This window comes from Saccopteryx bilineata, chromosome 1, assembly GCF_036850765.1.
Source record: "Saccopteryx bilineata isolate mSacBil1 chromosome 1, mSacBil1_pri_phased_curated, whole genome shotgun sequence".
Lineage (NCBI taxonomy): Eukaryota > Metazoa > Chordata > Mammalia > Chiroptera > Emballonuridae > Saccopteryx > Saccopteryx bilineata.
The window spans coordinates 141,817,658-141,839,895 of NC_089490.1; the positions used below are offsets into that span (position 1 = coordinate 141,817,658).

The following is a 22,238-nucleotide window of genomic DNA, read 5'->3' on the forward strand; positions in this document are numbered from 1 at the left end:
TTATTGAATTTCTGTTTGGAAGAATGATCTAGATAGAGCCGTCAGTGGTGTATTGAGGTCTCCAAGTATGATTGTATTTTGTTGGTTTTAATTTTTAGATCAGTTAGTAGATGTCATATATACTTTGGTGCTCCTTGATTTGGTGAATATATATAAATATTAAGAAGTGTTATGTCTTCTTGATTCAGTGTCCCCTTTATCATTATGAAATGACTATCTTTGTTTCTGATTATCTTTGCTGTCTTATAGTCAGCATTGTTAGATATGAGTATGGCCACATCTGATTTTCTTTGGATATTATTTGCTTGGAGAGTCGTTTTTCAACCTTTCACTTTGAATTTGTTTTTATCCTTGTAGCTTAGATGCATTTCTTAAAGGCAGCATACAGTTGGATTTTCTTTTTTGATCCACTCTGCTACTCTGTGTCTTTTTATTGGTGAGTTCAATCCATTTACATTTAATGTAGTTATTGACACTTGAAGGTTTCCTATTACCATTTTATATATTGCTTTTTGATAGCTCTGTTTCTTATTTGGTTCTTCTTTTTTTTTTGTCATTTGTTTTTGTTTGGTTGTATTCTATACATCTTCCTCTGTTTCTTCTTTTTTTAAGCCATATGTTTCTTTAGTGGTTTTTTCAGAGGTGGTTACCATTAGGTAATTAAAATAATATGTATCATATTCATTGTAGTACATTATCTCATGAGTGCTTCTGCACTTCATCCTCCTTTGTTACTGCTAATCTTTATCCTCTCCCCTTTTTTGTTTTTGTTATCACAGATTATTCTTGTTTTTATTGTGATCTTGTTGGAGCTTTTACTTGTGATTTTGTTTTGTTTTGTTTTTTTGTAACTGATTGGATAACCCCCTTTATTATTTCCTGAAGTGGGAGTTTTCTGGTGATAAATTCCCTCATTGCTATATCTGTGAATGATTTTATTTCCCCTTCATATTTGAAGGATAACTTTGATGCATATAGTATTTTTGACTGGAAGTTCCTCTCTTTCAGTATTTTTAATATTGGGGTCCACTCTCTTCTGGCTTGTAGAGTTTCTGCTGAGAAATCTGATGATAGCATAATGAGCCTTCCTTTATATGTTGTATTCTTCTTTTCCCTGGTTGCCTTGAGGATTTTTTGTCATTGGTTTGTGATCATTTCATTGTGATGTGCCTTGGAGTAGGTCTGTTTGGGTTAAGGTAACTCAGTGTTCTGTTTGCTTCTTGGATTTGAGGCTCTAATTCTTTCCAAGGCTTGGGAAGTTCTCATTGATTATTTGTTTGAATATGTTCTCCATTCCTTTTTCCCTCTCTTCTCCTTATGATATACCCATTATTCTTATGTTGCTCTTTCTGATAGAGTCAGACAGTTCCTGCAGTGCTTTCTCATAATTTTTAATTTGTAAGTCTCTCTCCTATTCTCTCTGTAGTATTTCTAGTTGCCTGTCTTCTATATCACTAATTATCTCATCTGTCTGGCCTGTTCTATTAGCTAAGCTTGTTTTTCATCTCTGTTTGGTTCTTTTTTATAGTTTTAATTTTCTTGGTGAAGTATTTTTGTTCATTAAATTGTTTTTTGAGCTCTCTAAATTGCCTTTCCAAGCTTTCTTGTATTTCACTGAGTATTTTTATGACTTTAATTTTGAATTATCTGTCATTTAACTCCAAGGTTTCCATGTAGTTGAAATTTTTTTCTGGAGATTTTTTCATCATCTATCTGAGCTACATTTCTGTCTTTTGTATCCATGATGTTTGATTTCTTTTTCCTTAAAAAAAGGCATTTGAGAGTGGTATTGTTAATAACACTAATAAGAGATAATTAAAAAATAAAAATTGAAAAATACAGTGAAAAAATGAAAATTCTATAATGATAAGTGTAACAAAAATTATAGAGAACAAGGAGTAGGAACTGAGAAAAAATGACAAAAGAGAGAAAAAAATGAAGTAAAAAACAAGCAAGATGCCACAAAGAAAAATATGAGTCCAAAATATAATAATTTGATGATACATGATTATTGAATGAGAGGGGAAAAAAAGTGAAAAAAGAAGAAAAAAGAGAAGAAATGGGAGGAGAGAAAAAATAGGGAAAAAAAAGTTTTCTGAAATGAAACCCTCACCAAAAACAAAAGTGAAAAATGTAACAACTATGGATAATGAAATTCAAAAGGAAAAGGAAAGAAGATGAAATGACCAAAATGAAAAAAAAAGTTATAAAAATGTAATTTTTTTCCTAGTTTTGAGAAGTAACTTCTTCCTTTTTTTCGGCAGGTGGCGCTGTACTAGAAGTTTTGCTCCTGTGGGGCTCTTAGACAGAGGTCCCTTGGTGTGTCACTGTGGCAATGACATAGGCAGGCCCTCAGTCCCATTGGTAGGTGGGGCTTGTTAGGGCTTTAAGTCTCTAACAATGGCAGTCTCAGTTTTCCAGGTGCCTCTCCCCCATGTCCCTCCCACCTGAGCTAGCCGCCTGGGGACTTAGCTGTGAGGTTCGCCCCATCCACTGTCTGTAGAACAAGAGGTTCTAAGAGCAGCCAGGTCCTTCCTCCAGTACCATTCAAAGCACAGTTCTGGGTAAGGCAGTGGCAACCAGAGCTGCCAGCGAGAGCAGGCAGGGCTGGGAGCCAATTGCAGATCAAGCACCTTCCTATGGGCCCATGGGCAGGTCTAGCACACCTGAGCATGCCACGGGTCTAATCTCCACTGGCTTCTCCCTCATGGACAGTTTGGTAGCCTGCAGTAAGCCATGTGTATGCCCAGCTCCCAGGACTCCAGCAATGCACCTGCCCACTCAGGTGCTCAGCACCTGTGATCTCAGTCAGAGCTGGGAATGCACTGAGAAGCCTGCATCTGCCCTACAGAGGCACCCAGTCCCTGCAGTCTCAGGCCAAAGATTTTGGCCCATGCACGCACCCCGCGCTGGTGATGGTGGAGCGGAGCTGGGAATGCAAAAAGACGCTGGCAACAGCCCAGGCAAGTGCCTATCGCTGATAATCGCAGGCTAAGCCTCCAGCCTGTGTGCATGCATGCGCCCACACCAGTGATGCTAGGTAGAGCCACTTGCATATCGCTGGTGATCGTGGAGCCGGGAATGCACAAGATGCTGGCACTGGCTCATGTGGGCACCCTACACTGGTAATTTTAGGTGGAGCTCGCCACCTGTTTGCGCACCCTGCTTCTGTGATCCCAGGCAGAGCTGGTATATTCTTTCTTCTGTTTGAGCTCCTTCCCCTCTAACTCAGGCTCTCCACCTCGCACGGCTCCAAACAAAAGCACCCTTTCCTCAGATCAGTGAGGAAAGCGAAATATCTATTCTCTTATTTCCTTCAGAGTGGATTATATATTCAGCCAACTTTTTGCCCAATCATACCTTTGTCTGATGTATGTATATTTCAGGTGCTCCTGAGATTTTTTCCCCTCTGTGTTTAGCTGTTGAAATTTAAGGGGAAATATTGAGAGTGTTCCTCATGGTGTCATTTCTCGGACGTCACCCACAAAACTTACATTTAACTTTTTGTATTCTTTCCAGTTAATTTTTGTATATGATGTAAGTTAAGATCCAATTTCAGTTTTTTACATCATTTGTTGGAAAGACTGTTCTTTTCCTGTTGAGTGGCCTCAACACCTTCACTGAAAATCACTAGGGCCCTGGCTGGGTAGCTCAGTTGGTTATAGCATTGTCCCAATACACCAAGGTTACAGGTTCAATCCCCACTCAGGGCACATACAGGAATCAACCAATGAATGCATAAATATAAAGAACAACAAATCAATGTTCTTTCTCCTTTCCTCTCTCTCTCAAATTAATTAAAATTCTTTTAATTAAAAAGAAAAGAAAATCACTAAGCTATGGATATATAGGTTTATTTCTACACTCAGTTCTATCTCATTTATCTATCCATTTATCCTGATGCTATTACCACATTGTCTTGATTACTATAGCTCTGTACTAAGTTTTGAAATCATCAAGTGTGTATCTTCCAACTTTGTTCTTTTCGAGATTGTTTTGGTTGTCCTGGGTCCTTTCCATTTCCACGTGAACATTACAGTCAGCTTTTCCATTTTGGCAAAAAAGGCCATTGGCATTTTGATAGGCTTCCTGCTAATGTTAACATCTTATAAAACCATGATACATTTGTCAAAACTAAAAAATTAACGTTGGACATTATTGTTAACTAAACCAGTGTTTAAACTTTACTTGGATTTCTCTAATTTTTAAAAAAAAATTTTCCAGTTTTTCCATTCATGACCTTTTCTATGTCATTCAGGATCCCACATGTGTCTTGTCTCCTCCTGATGGCTTCTCAGGCTTTCTTCATCTATTTTTTTTAAGTGAGTGGAGGGGAGATAGAGAAATAAACTCCTCCTGCATGCATCTACCAGGAGCCACCTAGAAACCCCTGGGGCCAGTGCTCGAATCAACTAACCTATCCTCACCACCCAGGGCCAACACTCGAACCAATCGAGCCACTGGGTGCAGGAGGGGAAAGGGGAGAGAAGGGGGAGAGGAAGGGGGAGAGGAAGGGGAAGAGAAGCAGATGATCACTTCTCATGTGTTCCCTGAGTGGTGATTGAACCCGGGACACCCACATACTGGGCTGATGCTCTATCCACTGAGAAAACCAGCCAGGGCCTTTCCTTGTCTTTAATGACCTTTACACCTTTGAAGAGTTCACTCTTCTTTTTGCTGCACAAATTTCTCAGATTTGGCCATGGGAGTGCCTTTGGGCCAGCTCCGTAGACAGCCTATTCTCATCTTCAGGGGGAGGTAAAGTGATATTTGTTAACCACTTACAGTGACCAAATGTGGTGAGGAGCATAGCACCATTATTATCTCATTGGATCCTCGGGACTTTCTGTCCAGGAGATATGACCTTATTTTACACATGGGGGAATTGAAGCTCAGAAAGGTTAAATTACTTGCCCAAAGGCCACAATAAGAATGAGACTCACCAGCCAGCACAGGTTTCTCTCCCCTGGGAAATCAGATGTTTGAGGAGACTCATGGACTGCAAAACATGGGCACAGGAGAGAGCCTCTGGGGCAAAGGCCCAAGGGACGACTTCCCACACAGCCTGCGGCTTCAGTATTGGACATGGTTATGCTGCAAGCCACCAGGGAGGTCATAGTACCTGGGCAGTCTCAGCTGTAACACAAGGAAGAAGGGCAACTAGGTGATTAAGCAGGGGGTTCTGACATCAGCCTGCCTGGGTTAGAATCCTGCCCCTACCACCCACTGACACGGGGAAGGGATGGAGCCTCAGTTTCCTCTTCTGGAAACTTGGAGATAATGGGAGAACCCAATGTGTCAAGTGCATATTCAGTGAGAAGGGCTAGCTCACTACCAGCATTGGCACTTGCAAGACTACCATCCCTCCTGACACCAATTGTAGAGTTTGAGGGGCCCCAAACCATCCTCAGGTTTTTTAATTTCAAGGGGAAATTCACAGAATCACTGAAAGCTGTCATACTCACAGTCACAGTTTGTTACAGTAAAAGGTACAGATTAAAATCAGCCTAGGAAAGAAGCAGGGTCCAGGAAAGTTCTGAATGTGAACTTCAGATTGTCCTCTCTCTATGGAGTCATGGACTGTATTACTTTCCCAGCAATTATGTGTGACAGCATGCATGGTGTACTGCCAACTAGGATGCTCATCTGAACCTCAGTGCCAGCGGGGTTTTTTAAAATTATTTTTATTTATTTATTCATTTTAGAGGAGAGAGAGAGAGATTGAGAGAGAGAGAGAGACAGACAGACAGACAGACAGAAGGGGGGAGGAGCAGGAAGCTTCAACTCCCATATGTACCTTGACCAGGCAAGCCCAGGGTTTTGAACCGGCAACCTCAGCATTCCAAGTCAACGCTTTATCCACTGCGCCACCACAGGTCAGGCAGTGCCAGAGTTTTTACTGGGGGTAAGTTACATAGACATAGCTGACCACTACATGGCTGGCCTCAGTCCCAGCCCCTCCAGAGGTCAAACTGATAGAGCATGGCTCATAGCTGCCACCATAAATCATATTGTCACTATCTGGTATAGTCCAAGACCATAGATAAACGAAAGATACTTATTAGGAATGACATTTCAGTGGCTTAGAGATCACCTATTAGGAGCCAGGGGCAAAGGCCAGATCTCTCTCTGAACCACGTTCAATTCTTTACTACACAACACTTCACTGAGAGCTTCCATGATCATTTTTCATGTACAGTTAAACTCCATGTACAGAGCAGCAGCTGAGGCTGCCAAGGGAACCTGGACACAGCCAGGGCAGGACACCAGGTGACATGCCTTGAGGCCAGCACTCCTCCCTGAGCCTTTCCAGACTTCCTGTGGCCCTAAAGTGGCCATCTCTCTCGGTGGGCTGTGGCATTGGTACCAGACAGTGGGTACCAGGAAGGGCCTGCCATGCTGTGTTTTCTGCAGGTTGGGGAAGAAGCTCATTTTTCTGTGAAGTCCACATGTCCCTGCAATTTCACACTGTACTATGAGATGGTTGCACGGGGCACATTGTGCTCTCAGGCCAGCAACCCGCCCACATCACCCAGCAGAGGAGCTCGTGGGTGGCCCTGGAGAAACCGATTCACTTAACACACCTTTCTGAGACAGGTGAGCCAGGCTGCATGCTGAAGGTTCTGCTCTGTCTCTGAACCACTGAAACTGGGACAGGCATCCCAGAAAGGGGAGGTAAGCCAGACACAGCTAAGAAGGGAGCCTGCCTCAGGGCACATATCCCTGGTAAGAAGGGGCTGGGGCCAAGATGGCAGGAGTGACCAGCTGCTTAAGATGGAGAGGTCCTCTCAAGGCTATCCTTACTATGTACCTTCTGGGTACTGGGGCAGGCCAGAAACAGGCTGGGCTCCTGCACTGGCACACACTCTGCTATGTTGCCTTCTGCCAGCCCCTGACCTGCCTTTGCACAGGCTATTCCCCCACCTAGGTGTCCTTTTCCTCAGAGGCAGATTAAGGTCGGTTGAGGCCTAGGAGCAGAAGAAAATATTGGGCCCCTTAAAAAAAAGAGAAATAGGGATAAGAAAAATACATGTTAACCATGTTTTTTCCCATGTTAACCATATTTTAAAATAAATAAAATATTATGTACTATTAATGTTAAAATTGCACATATAAAACCAAACTTGGTGTCATTAGAAAAAAGTTTAAAGTTGGGGTTTTAGCCTGACCTGTGGTGGCGCAGTGGATAAAGTGTTGACCTGGAACAGTGAGGTCACCGGTTTGAAACCCTGGGCTTGCCTGGTCAAGGCACATATGGGAGTTGATGCTTCCTGCTCCTCCCCCCTTCTCTTTCTCTCTCTTTCTGTCTCTCCTCTCTGAAATGAATAAATAAATAAATAAATAAAAAGAGTCTGTGGAAGACCACTCAGTGGTTCTTTCTCAGCCTTATAAAAAATAATAAATAAATAAAATTGGGATTTGTGGGGCCCTTCAGAAGTCGGGACCCAGGGCAAGCGCCCAGTGCACCCACCATTAAATCTGCCTCTGGGGAGAAGACAAGATGGCGATGGAGTAGGTGGACGTACCAACTTCCACCTCCCAGAACCAAGGTGGATTACAAATTAATTTTAAGAATCATCATCTGGATAAACCAATTTTGGACTAAAGTAAGAGGACTCTTCAACCAAGGAACACTGAAGAAGCCACACTGAGACTGGTAGGAAAAGCGGAAACGTGGAGAGGGCTGCCCAGCTCCCCAGCACAAACGGCAGCTGGGAGAGACTCCCGTGGCAGGAAGTGAGTTTAGCAGAAAGAGGAAGGTCCTGAGCCCCAGGAACAAAGCCCCAGCCTGCAGCTCCAGAGCCTGAAGAGGTGTATGGACACTATTTAGCTAGAAACAAGACAGGATACTGTTTGTGAGAAAGATACTGATTTCTCAGACCCAGGATTCTTCTTAAAGGGACAGTGCAGAAAACCTTTCTCACAACCACTCACCTGGGGCTCTAGGGGACGGGGAGAGAGGAGAGGACCAGAGTAGCAGGAAGAGAATGTAATCTAGGAGGCACAGGGAGAAACATTTTGAGAGACAGCCACCCTAACCTCTGGGACGAGTCACTCCCCAAATCTGAAGTGAATATTTCCCCTGGAAACAGCAATACCAGCAAAGGGAAGCAGGACACCAGCCAAACAAGCTCTCCCATGGCACTCAGAGCAGAGTTGCTTAGAAGGAGGGAGCTTTCTGGACTACAGTAGTGAGTGTTAGAGTCTGAGCTGCAGCGCCTCCACCCACACGGCTGAGGGCTCACCCGAGGGTGGGCAGTGGCAGGATGCAGAAGTGCGGTTCTGTCAGCAAGGGCAGAAGCCGGCTGGCCACCACTGAGGCCCAGGTGTGAGCTCAGTCTTGCCCAGCTGAGGAGGAGGAGACATGCAAAGGTGGTCAAGCCCAGCTGTGGGCCACCTGCAACCCAGCCTGCGGGGGAAGGGCAGGAGCCTGGAAAGGGCAGAGACCCACCCTTGAGCAAGGGTGCAGGAGCACAGCCTTGCCCCGCCCATGGAACTGAGGCTTGTGGCCTGACTTGGGAGCTGGCTCAAAGGACCAGAACAGGTGGAGTCCCGCTACTGAGCGTGGGCATGTAGCCCTATCCGGCCTGTGGAGCCAAGGCTTGCAGCTGTCCCAGGGCAGGCTCCTCCTGCAAGGGCGGGGTGAAAGCCCAGAATCAGGTGGAAACCCGCAGCTGAGCAAAGGTGCTCACCCCTGCCCTCAGGGCCAAGCATAATGCCACCCGCAGGGGCGGGGCTAAGGCCAAGGCCACCGAGGCTTGTACACCCGAGCACGTGATCACAGCCACTCCCATGAAGGAGAGGCAGAAACCACAGCAACAGCCCCAGTGGGCAGGCACTAGCAACGCCCATACCTGAACACACTAGACAGCAACAGCAGAGGAGGTGGAGGGCCTGCAGACAGACCACACCTAGGGAATACAGAGACCACACCCAGTGGACTCCAGTGGCCAAACCTTCTTTTACACAGACAAAATAAGGAGGCAAAGAAATGCAACACAAATGAATCAAGAGAGATCCCCAGAAAAGGACCTGAATGAGTCAGATATAACCAAATTACCAGATGCAGAGTTTAAAATGATTGTTAGGATGCTCAAAGATATTAGAACAACAATAGATGGTCATTACAATCACCTAAATAAAGAGATCGCAAATATAAAAAAGGACATTGAAATAATAAAAAAGAATCAGTCAGAAATGACAAATATAATATCAGAAATGAAGAACACAATGGAAGGAATTAAAAGCAGGATGGATGAAGCTGAGAATCGAATCAGCAAGATAGAGGACAAGATAAATAAAGGCACAAAAGCAGAGCAGAAAAAAGAAAAGAGACTCAAAAAGTCTGAGGAATCTCTAAGAGAGCTCTGTGACAACATGAAGAGAAATAACATCTGCATCATAAGGGTTCCTGAAGAAAAAGAGAAAGAACAAGGGATAGAGACTTTGTTCAAACATATCATAGCTGAAAACCTCCCTCAATTAAGGCAAGAAAACATCTCACAAGTTCAAGAAGCACAGAGAACTCCATTAAAGAGAAACCCAAAGAAATCTTACACCAAGACCTATCATAATTACAACACCAAAGCAAAGTGATAAACAGAAAATATTAAAAGCTGCTAGAGGAAAAAAAGACTATCACCTACAAAGGAGCCCCCAGAAGGATGACTTCTGACTTTTCAACAGAAACACTTGAGGCCAGAAGGGAATGGCAAGAAATATTCAAAGTAATGCAGAACAAGAGCCTACAACCAAGACTACTTTATCCAGCAAAGCTATCGTTTAAAATTGAAGGAGAAATAGAAAGCTTTCTAGACAAAAAAAAACCTCAAGGAATTCAATACAACCAAACCAAGGCTGCAAGAAATGCTAAGGGGCCTGTTGTAAACAGATCAAAGGAGAAAAAGAATATAGCAAAAGAGGAATACAGTTTTAAAGAATAAAATGGCAATAAACAACTACATATCAATAATAACCTTAAATGTAAATGGTTTAAATGATCTGATCAAACAGCATAGGGTAGCTGCGTGGATAAGAAAACAGAACCCATACATATGCTGTCTACAGGAGACAGGTTAAAACAAAAGATGCACATAGACTGAAGGTAAAAGGATGGAAAAAAATATTTCACGCAAATAGAAATGAAAAAAAAGCTGGGGTAGCAATACTTATATCAGACAAAATGGACTGTAAAACAAAGTAAGAGATACAGAAGGTCACTACATAATGATAAAGGGAGCAATCCAACAGGAAGATATAACTGTTATAAATATCTATGCACCTAATATAGGAGCACCTAAATATATAAAGCAGACTTTGATGGATTTAAAGGGCGAGATAGCAATACTATAATAGTAGGGGATTTAAATACCCCACTACCATCACTAGATAGATCTTCAAGAAAGAAAATTAGCAAAGAAACAGCAGACTTAAAGAACATATTAGATCAACTCGATTTAATAGATATCTTCAGAACCTTTTACCCTAAAGCAGCAGAATATACATTCTTTTCAAGTGCTCATGGTACATTCTCTAGGATAGACCACATGTTAGGGCATAAAAGCGGTCTCAACAAATTTAAGAAGATTGAAATCATATCGAGCACTTTCTCTGATCACAATGGCATGAAACTAGAAAACAACCACAACAGAAAAACGGAAAAATAAGCAAACACTTGGAAACTAAATAGCATGTTATTAAATAACAAATGGGTTAACAATGAGATAAAAGAAGAGATAAAAAAAATTTCTAGAAACGAATGATAACGAGCATACATCAACTCAAAATTTATGGGACACAGCAAAAGCAGTCCTGAGAGGGAAGTTCATAGCACTACAGGCATACCTTAAGAAGCTAGAAAAAGCTCAAATAAACAACTTGACCGTGCATCTAAAAGAACTAGAAAAAGAAAGCAAGTAAAGCCCAGAGGTAGTAGAAGGAAGGAAATAATAAAGATCAGAGCAGAAATAAATGACATAGAGGCTAAAGAAGCAATACAGAGGATCAATGAAATCAGGAGCTGGTTCTTTGAAAAGGTAAACAAGATTGATGAACCTGTAACCAGACTCACCAAGAAAAAAAGAGAGAGGACTCAAATAAACAAAATTAGAAATGAGAGTGGAGAAATAACAACTGACACAACAGAATTACAAAATATTGTAAGAAAATACTATGAAGAACTGTATGCCAAAAACTAGACAACCTAGATGAAATGGACAAATTCCTTGAAACATATAATCTTCCAAAAATTAATCTGGAAGAATCAGAAAACCTAAACAGATCAACTACAACAAATAAGATTGAAACAGTTATAAAAAAACTCCCCAAAAAGAAAAGTCCGATGGATGACGTCAGAGTAATGGCGGGGTAGGAAGTGATACTGATAAATCTCCCCCAAAACTGAACAAGATCTTCAACCAGAAACAGAAAAACCTATCCTTGGAGCCTCCAGATGTTTCGCAATACACCCGAAGGTATGGTCGAGCAAAAAATTGGCTAAATATATAACCAAACCCCGATGGAAATAGGGAGTCAGAAATGCTCCGCCTTCCTCACTAACCTAAACAGGGCGGCTTTCTCTGGGAACTGTGAATATAGAAACTGAGGCGGGCAAAGGGGCTGAATAGATCCAGGCCGCAGCACAAACGGCCGAACCAGGCTGTGGCACGGAGATCCAAGCCGAGGAAAAACTATTCCTGTGGCAACCTGGGCAATACAAGCTAACACTCGTGCCAAACCCAGACAAAGAAAGACAAGCGGGGCAGCCATTTTACCGGATCTCCTGGTCGGTGCGCGCAGATAGTGGGCAAGAGATTTCTTCTAAAGCCCCGGGAGTGGGTGCCCGTGTTACCTCACAGAGAGGCAGAGTCAGAGGCCTTTGTGTGGGCTGAAAGCGGAATCTCTGGGCAGCCCCAGTGCCCTGGGAAAGCCGCACACGGGAGGGAGCGAGAACTAATTCCAACAGTGGAACTTTTCCATGCTGGTGGGGGTTTCACTGAGAGGGAAACATGGCCGGTCTGATATCCTGGTCTGTGCGCACAGATAGCGAGAGATTCCTCCAAGTGCCTCGGCAGCTCGCACCCGTGTTATCGCTCAGAGGGGCAGAGTCAGGGGCCTTTGTGTGGGCCAAAGCGGAATCTTGGGCCGCCCCAGCACCTTGCAAAAGCCACGCACGGGGACGGAACGAGAGCCAATTCCAACGCTGGAACTTTTCCATGCAGTTGGGGGTTTCACTCAGAGCGTGAGACTGCCGGCCGGATATCCTGGTCTGTGCGCGCAGATAGTGAGCAAGAGTTTCCTCCAAGCGCCCCGGGAGTGAGCGCCCGACTGTGTTACTGGACAGAGTGGCAGAGCCAGAGGTCTTTGAGTGGGCGGAAACCCCACCTGATTATGCTAGCAGCTCTGACTGACTAAGCCTTACCCAGAGCCCTGTGCTGAGTGGAAATAGAGTGGGGAGTTGCCAGCTCTTTGAGCCTCTTACTATCCAGGCAGAGGCAGCAGCAACCCCATAGCTGGATTATCAGGCTACTAATTGAGGAAGGAAAGACTAGGAGAAAGGCTCCAGGAACATGGACTCTCTCACTGTCGGAGCCTATAAATGCTAATGAGCCTCGACTGCCAATGAGACTCATTACATGAGTACAATACATGACATCGCCATAGAGACTTATCAACTGCAAACCTCTACCTGAGCGTGCCAAAGGGGCAGAACCCAGGGTACAGAGTCACCGACCAGGAAGAGGGAGAGAAAAGAAAAAGCAAGAAGATAACCTCTCAAAATCAAGAATAATCTGCAGACTTTATAACCTATCCCATTTTATTATATTTGTTCGTTTGTTTCTCTTATCTTCATTCTTGATATTTTTTTTCCTCCTCCAATTTGGCCGATTAACTCTCTGCCGGTCTTACTCTCTCCTCTCCTTGAACTACACTACCCATAAGTGTTACATCTCCCATTATCTTTTCTTTCCTCTTCCTTTCTCTCTATGAGGGTTGCACTCCAAAACCCTTAACTCTCTCTCTCTCTCTCTCTCCTCTTTTTTCTTTTTTCTTCTTTTAGTGGTTCCCTTTTTTTCTCTCTCTCTCTTTCTTTTCTCCCTCTATATTAGTTTCTTCCTTTCTCCTTTACATCTCCTCTCATTCAAACCTCAATAACAAACAAATTATCTTATCTGGGACTCAAACTTATGTTTGTGGCATTTTGGGGGGTTTTTACTTCACCTTTTTAACTCACTAGCAGTGCTCCCATCCCTGGCTCTCCATTTTATCTAGTTCTTGTTCCACTAAATACAATAGTAATTTTTTAATTTGTCCCCCCATTTTTCTGTTTCCCTCTTATTCCTCTCATCATAACTCTTAGTCAACCAACACCTAAAAGCAAATCATTTTATTCTTGACCCAAATTTTTTCCTTATTTGCTTTTTGTGGGTCTATACCCCCTTCTTTTTTCTTCCTTGCTTTCTTTCTTTTTTTTTTTGCCCCTTTATTACTTTTCCCCAATTCAGGCCCTCCATTACAGGCATTGTTTGTTATAATTCACAGTTCACCACAAGATTTTATCAAGAAAGAGGGGAGAGGAGAGGAGAAGAAAAAGGAGGGGGGGGAATAATTTCCTTTTTTTAAAATTTTGATTTTATTTTATCTTTATTTATTTCATTATTAATTTTTTTTAAAAAACCAACTCTTTTCGATTTTTTATTTTTTTAACTTTTTATTCTTTATTAAATCTCATTAACACTATCAACAAAACCACCCTCAGATGCCATCAAGGAAGAGAAAATCAAATATCATGGATACAAAAGAAAGAGAAGTAACACAGCTAGATAAGGAAAAATCTATGGAGAAAAAATTTAATATATTGGAAACCTTGGAGCTAAATGACAGAGAATTCAAGATAGAAATCCTAAAAATCCTCTGAGATATACAAGAAAACACAGAAAGGCAATTTAGGGAGCTCAGAAAACAACTCAATGAACACAAAGAATATATGTCCAAGGAAATTGAAACTATAAAACAAATCAAACAGAGATGAAAAACTCAATTCACGAGCTAAAAAACGAAGTAACAAGCTTAGCTAATAGAACAGGTCAGATAGAAGAGAGGATTAGTGAAATAGAAGACAAGCAACTTGAGGCACAACAGAGAGAAGAAGAAAGAGACTCAAAAATTAAAAAAATGAGATAGCCCTACAAGAATTATCTGACTCCATCAAAAAGAATAACATAAGAATAATAGGTATATCAGAGGGAGAAGAGAGAGAAAATGGAATGGAGAACATACTCAAACAAATAATAGATGAGAACTTCCCAAGCCTATGGAAAGAACTAAAGCCTCAAATTCAAGAAGCAAACAGAACTCTGAGTTTTCTTAACCCCAACAAACCTACTCCAAGGCATATCATAATGAAATTGGCACAAACCAACAACAACAACAAAAAAAATTCTCAAGGCAGCCAGGGAAAAGAAGAATACAACATATAAAGGAAGGCCCATTAGATTATCATCAGATTTCTCAGCAGAAACTCTACAAGCTAGAAGAGAGTGGACCCCAATATTTAAAGTCCTGAAAGAGAGGAACTTTCAGCCATGAATACTATACCCATCAAAGCTATCCTTCAAATATGAAGGAGAAATAAAAACATTCACAGATACAGAAAAGATGAGGAAATTTAGCATCAGAAAACCCCCACTCCAGGAATTACTAAAGGGGGTTCTCCAATCAGATACAAATAAAAAAAAACAAAGCCACAAGTAAAAGCTCCAAGAAGAACACAACAAAACCAAATTTAAACTGTGACAACAACAAAAAGAAAGGGGGGGAGAAGATGGAGATTAACAGTAGCAAAGGACGATGGAGTGCAAAAGTACTCACAAAATAGTGCGCTACAATGAACAGGGTAGGAACCCTTTTCATTACTTAATGGTAACCACCATTGAAAAAACCACCACAGAAGCACATGAGATAAAAAAGATAGCAACAGAGGAAAGATGTATGGAATACAACTAAATAAATACAAAAGATAGAAAAACGAAAGAGAAGGATCAAACAAGACACAAAACTAACAGAAAGTAAGATATAAAATGGCAATAGGGAACTCATAAGTGTCAATAATTACACTAAATGTAAACAGATTAAACTCACCAATAAAAAGGCACAGAGTAGCAGAATGGATTAAAAAAGAAAATCCAACTGTATGCTGCCTACAGGAAACTCATCTAAGTAACAAGGATAAAAACAAATTCAAAGTGAAAGGCTGGAAAACAGTACTCCAAGCAAATAACATCCAAAAAAAGCAGGTGTAGCAATACTCATATCTGATAATGCTGACTATAAGACAGCAAAAGCACTTAGAGACAAAAATGGCCATTTCATAATGGCTAAGGGGACACTGAATCAAGAAGACATAACAATTCTTAATATATATGCACCAAACCAAGGAGCACCAAAATATATAAGACAGCTACTTATTGACCTTAAAACAAAAACTGACAAAAATACAGTCATACTTGGAGACCTCAATACAACGCTGACGGCTGTAGATCAGTCATCCAAACAGAGAATCAACAAAGACATAGTGGCCTTAAACAAAACACTAGAGTAACGGGATATGATAGACATCTACAGGACATTTCATCCCAAAGTGACTGAGTATACATTTTTCTCGAGTGTACATGGATCATTCTCAACAATTGACCATATGTTGGGCCACAAAAACAACATTAGCAAATTCAGAAAAATCGAAGTTGTACCAAGCATATTTTCTGATCATAAAGCCTTGAAACTAGAATTCAACTGCAAAAAAGAGGAAAATATCCCACAAAAATGTGGAAACTAAACAACATACTTTTAAAAAATGAATGGGTCAAAGAAGAAATAAGTGCAGAGATCAAAAGATATATACAGACTAATGAAAATGACAATACGACATATCAGAATCTATGAGATGCAGCAAAAGCAGTGATAAGAGGGAAGTTCATATCACTTCAGGCCTATATGAACAAACAAGAGAGAGTCCAAGTGAACCACTTAACTTCACACCTTAAGGAACTAGAAAGAGAAGAATAAGGAAAACCCAAAACCAGCCGAAGAAAGGAGATAATAAAAATCAGAGCAGAAATAAATGAATTAGAGAACATAAAAACTATAGAAAAAATTAATAGAACAAGGAGCTGGTTCTTTGAAAAGATCAATAAAATTGACAAACCCTTGGCAAGACTTACCAAGGAAAAAAGAGAAAGAACTCATATAAACTGAAAGCTTTCCCCCTTAAATCAGGAACAAGACAGGGCTGTCCACTCTCTCCACAGTGGTACTAGAGGTTCTAGCCAGAGCAATCAGACAAGACAAAGAAATAAAAGGCATCCATATCAGAAAAGAAGAAGTAAAGGTATCACTTTTTGCAGATGATATGATCCTATACATCGAAAACCCCAAAGAATCCACAAAAAGACTACTAGAAACAATAAGCCAATACAGTAAGGTCGCAGGATACAAAATTAACATACAGAAGTCCATAGCCTTTCTATATGCCAACAATGAAACAATTGAGAACGAACTCAAAAGAATAATCCCCTTCACGATTGCAACAAAAAAAATAAAATACTTAGGAATAAACATAACAAAGAATGTAAAGGACTCATATAATGAAAACTATAAACCATTGTTAAGGGAAATCGAAAAAGATATAATGAGATGGAAGAATATACCTTGTTCTTGGTTAGGAAGAATAAATATAATCAAGATGGCTATATTACCCAAAGCAATATACAAACTTAATGCAATTCCCATCAAACTTCCAATGACATTTTTTAAAGAAATAGAGCAAAAAATCATCAGATTTATATGGAACTATAAAAAACCCCGAATAGCCAAAACAATCCTAAAGAAAAAGAATGAAGCTGGGGGCATTACAATACCTGACTTCAAACTCTATTATAGGGCCACGACAATCAAAACAGCATGGTATTGGCAGAAAAATAGATGCTCAGACCAATGGAACAGAATAGAAAGTCCAGAAATAAAACCACATATATATAGTCAAATAATTTTTGATAAAGGGGCCAACAACACACAATGGAGAAAAGAAAGCCTCTTTAATAAATGGTGCTGGGAAAACTGGAAAGCCACATACAAAAGAATGAAACTGGACTACAGTTTGTCCCCCTGTACTAAAATTAACTCAAAATAGATCAAAGATCTAAACATAAGACCTGAAACAATTAAGAACATAGAAGAAGACATAGGTACTTAACTCATGGACCTGGGTTTTAAAGAGCATTTTATGAATTTGACTCCAATGGCAAGAGAAGTGAAGGCAAAAATTAGTGAATGGGACTACATCAGACTAAGAAGTTTTTGCTCAGCAAGAGAAACTGATAACAAAATAAATAGAGAGCCAACTAAATTGGAAATGATATTTTCAAACAACAGCTCAGATAAGGGCCTAATATCCAAAATATACAAAGAACTCATAAAACTCAACAACAAACACACAAACAATCCAATAAAAATAATGGGAAGAGGATATGAACAGACACTTTTCCCAGGAAGAAATACAAATGGCCAACAGATATATGAAAAGATGCTCATCTTCTTTAGCTATTAGAGAAATGCAAATCAAAACTGCAATGAGATACCACCTCACACCTGTTTGATTAGCTATTATTAGCAAGACAGGTAATAGCAAATGTTGGAGAGGCTGTGGAGAAAAAGGAACCCTCATCCACTGTTGGTGGGAATGTAAAGTAGTACAACCATTATGGAAGAAAGTATGGTGGTTCCTCAAAAAACTGAAAATAGAACTACCTTATGACCCAGCAATCCCTCTACTGGGTATATACCCCCAAAACTCAGAAACATTGATACGTAAAGACACATGCAGCCCCATGTTTATTGCAGCATTGTTTACAGTGGCCAGGACATGGAAACAACCAAAAAGCCTGTCAATAGATGACTGGATAAAGAAGATGTGGCACATATACACCATGGAATACTACTCAGCCATAAGAAATGATGACATCAGATCATTTACAGCAAAATGGTGGGATCTTGATAACATGATACAAAGCGAAATAAGTAAATCAGAAAAAACCAAGAACTGCATTATTCGATACGTAGGTGGGACATAAAAGTGAAACTAAGAGACATTGATAAGAGTGTGGTGGTTATGGAGGGAAGGGGAGAAAGGGAGAGGAAAGGGGGAGGGGGAGGGGCACAAAGAAAACTAGATAGAAGGTGACAGAGGACAATCTGACTTTGAGTGATGGGTATGCAACATAATTGAACGACAAGATAACCTGGACTTGTTATCTTTGAATATATGTATCCTGATTTATTGATGTTGCCCCATTAAAAAAATAAAATTATAAAAAAAAAAAAAAAAAGAAAAGTCCTGGGCCTGATGGCTTCACAAGTGAATTCTACCAAATATTCAAAGAAGAACTAACTCCTATCCTTCTCAAGCTATTTCAAAAAATTCATGAGGAAGGAAGACTTCCAAGCTCCTTTTATGAGACAAGTATAATCCTGATTTCAAAACCAGGCAAAGACAACACAAAGAAAGAAAATTATAGGCCAATATCCCTGATGAATTTAGATGCTAAAATTCTCAACAAAATATTAGCAAACCAGATCCAGCAATATATGAAACAAATCATTCACCATGATCAAGTGGGATTTATTCTTGGGAGGCAAGGCTGGTATAATATTTACAAATCAATCAATATGATTCATCACATAAACAAAAGGAAGGAGAAAAACCACATGATAATTTCAATAGATGCAGAAAAAGCATTTGATAAAATCCAACACCCATTCATGATAAAAACTCTAAGCAAAGTGGGAATACAGGGAACATACCTCAACATGATAAAGGCCATCTATGACAAACTCACAGCCAACAACATACTCAATGGGCTAAAATTAAAAGCAATCTCCTTAATATCAGGAACAAGGCAGGGGTGTCCCCTTTCACCACTCTTATTCAACATAGTTCTGGAAGTCCTAGCCACAGCAATCAGACAAGAAAAAGAAATAAAAGGCATCCAAGTTGGAAAAGAAGAAGTAAAACTATCATTATTTTCAGATGATATGATATTGTATATAGAAAACCCTAAAGTCTCAGTCAGAAAACTCCTGGACCTGATAAATGGATTCAGCAAGGTGGCAGGATATAAAGTGAATACTCAGAAATCAGAGGCATTTTTATACATTAACAATGAACTGTCAGAAAGAGAAATTAAGGAAGCAATCCCCTTCACCATTACAACCAAAAACATAAAGTACCTAGGGATAAATTTAACCAGGGAGATTAAAGACTTGTACTCGGAAAATTATAAAACATTGATAAAAGAAATCGGGAAGATACAAACACGTGGAAGCATATACCGTGCTCATGGTTAGGAAGAATAAACATCATTAAAATGTTTATAATACCCAAAGCAATTTATAAATTCAATGCAATACCGATTAAAATACCAATGACTTACTTCAAAGATATAGAACACATATTCCAAAAATTTATATGGAACCAAAAGAGAACACAAATAGCCTCAGCAATCTTGAAAAGGAAGAATAAAGCGGGAGGTATTACACTTTTGGATATCAAGTTATACTACAAGGCCACTGTACTCAAAACAGCCTGATACTGGCATAAGAACAGGCATATAGATCAATGGAACAGAACAGAGAACCCAGAAATAAACCCACACTTTTATGGACAACTGATATTTGACAAAGGAGGTAAGAACATACATTGGAGTAAAGACAGCCTCTTCAACAAATGGTGTTGGGAAAATTGGACAGCTACCTGCAAAAAAATGAAACTAGACTACCAACTTACACCATTCACAAAAATAAACTCAAAATGGATAAAAGAATTAAATGTAAGCCATGAAACCATAAGCATCTTAGAAGAAAACGTAGGCAGTAAGCTCTCTGACATCTCTTGCAGCAATATATTTGCTGATTTATCTCCACGGGCAAGTGAAATAAAAGACAGGATAAACAAATGGGACTATATCAAACTAAAAAGCTTCTCCACAGCTAAAGACAATAAGAACAGAATAAAAAGACAAACTACACAATGGGAGAATATATTTGACAATACGTCTGATAAGGGGTTAATAACCAAAATTTATAAAGAACTTGTAAAATTCAATACCAGGAAGACAAACAATCCAATCAAAAAATGGACGAAAGAAATTAATAGACACTTCTCCAAAGAGGACATACAGATGGCCAATAGGGTTGCCCTGCCTTCAGGAGTCATTAGAACATAAGTTGCATCTTAGGTGGAGCTTCTCTAAAGTCACCCAGATGGGATTGCATTCATAACACACAGGGAAAAGCGATCAACTATTCTTTGTCCCTTCTGGGCCCCAGACCTAAGGGATACCTCCTATGTCCCCACCAGCAGGCTCAGTCCTGCTCACCCTTTCCCTGGACCCTTTGAAACTGGCTGCAGCATGTCCTCAGTAGCACCCATCTCCCCATCCCTCCTCTCCCATCTGTATAAAATGTTCCAGTTGCATGAACCTAGTTCCTATCATTCTTGTCCTCACCTGGCAAGGTCAGGGTCCTGGCTGAGCTAGCAAAAACCGGCTCTCCTTGGCAGGTGAAGAGGGGTGGGTGGGTGGTTTTGGAGGGTTTGACCAATTCCTGATTTCTCTGCTGTGTTTGGGTCCAGGTTTCACTGACATATTCAGTGAGTGAGACCCAACCCGGGAGTTGTTGACCTGCGGGTCAGGGCTGCAAGGGACAGCTGCGTGTGTGTCGCCTTGGTTGATAAGCATGTCTACATATTGAGGTCTGGTTTTCGGCTGACTCCTGCCCAGGTGAGTGGGGCCCTCGGGTGCCGTGTTTCAATATCTCTACAGGGTCTCTTGCTTTTTTTTTCTTTCTTTTTTTTTTTTACAGGGACAGAGAGAGAGTCAGAGAGAGGGATAGATAGGGACAGACAAACAGGAACAGAGAGAGATGAGAAGCATCAATCATCAGTTTTTTGTTGTGACACCTTAGTTCACTGTTTCCCAACCTTTTTTGTGCCATGCCCCACCTTAACCTTTCTAAAATTTTTATGTCCCCCCCTATGTAACATATATAATTTTTCACATTAAAAATTGATTTGTTCACTTAATAAACATAAATGATAGGTTCTAGGAAGAAATCACTATGAAATTGTTAACAAAACACAGTAAGTAAAATTTCAAAACATATAATGAAAAACAGAAATTTAAATTCCAAATAATTTTAATACAGATTTTTCTATATTAATTTATTATTTTAATTTAGTGTGATCCTTGCGCTTGATGCTTGCTGCACAGAGATTTTATATTAGGTTCCAATTTGGTTAGCTTTAGTCTCAAGTCTCCACGTTGTGTTATATCCAGCCGATTTCTTTTTTTTACCAGTAAATCATTTATAGCACTAAATCCACATTCAGCTAAAAATGAAGATGGAAACAGTAGCAATAGTTTTCTTGCACATTTGGTTGAATTTGGGTATTTGATTTCTGTTTCCTCACAAAGCCATGCCATTGCTCCTTTGATATTAAATAAAGCTTTAACTGACTCATCATTTTGCAATTCTGCGAGTTCTTCTTGATACTGCATATTTGATATATCAGACAAATCCACTAACATTGGCTGCATCATCCATGTTGGGAAATCAATTTGTTTTAAATCAGAAAATTTTTCTTTTAAATCAGCCGATAGAATATTCAAATGATTGACAATAACAAGTAAAGCGGTATCAGTTACTTCACATTTTTGGAGCCAATGAAACTGTTTAAAGTTTTTGTTGTTAATATGTTTCTGACATAACTCAATATTGGTAATGAAACCAAATATCTTTGCTTTTGCATCGACAAGAGTTTTATTTGTTCCTTGAAGTTGCTTATTTAGTATATTTAGTTTTTCAAAGATATCGGCTAAATAACTCACAAATGCTTTACCATCTATTGTTAACAGATACTTCATTTCAGGTTTGTCGCTTAAAAAATCACTAAGAGTATCAAACAGTTCCATAAATCTTTTCAGTTTCCTTTAGACAGTCATCTTACTTCAGTATGAAGTAAAAGTCTCACATGGTCTTCATTTTGTTCTTCACAAAATAGCTTGAAAAGACGCTCACATTTGGCACTAGCTTTAATAGCATTAACACACTTTATTACTGTATGTAATACTTCATTCAGAATAGGCGAGATGTTTTTAGCTACCAAGTTTTCCCTATGAATAACA

General features: G+C 40.1%; 1 protein-coding gene across 1 annotated transcript in view; it reads left to right on the forward strand.

Moving 5' to 3' along the window:
• The window catches only part of CPAMD8 (C3 and PZP like alpha-2-macroglobulin domain containing 8), a 110,919-nt gene that overhangs the window by 55,483 nt on the left and 33,198 nt on the right, over positions 1 to 22,238 (forward strand). The window contains 5 exon segments of the mRNA XM_066252643.1: positions 6,415 to 6,493; positions 6,496 to 6,597; positions 20,615 to 20,628; positions 20,687 to 20,724; positions 20,726 to 20,834. Coding sequence (XP_066108740.1) covers positions 6,415 to 6,493; positions 6,496 to 6,597; positions 20,615 to 20,628; positions 20,687 to 20,724; positions 20,726 to 20,834 — 342 coding nt within the window.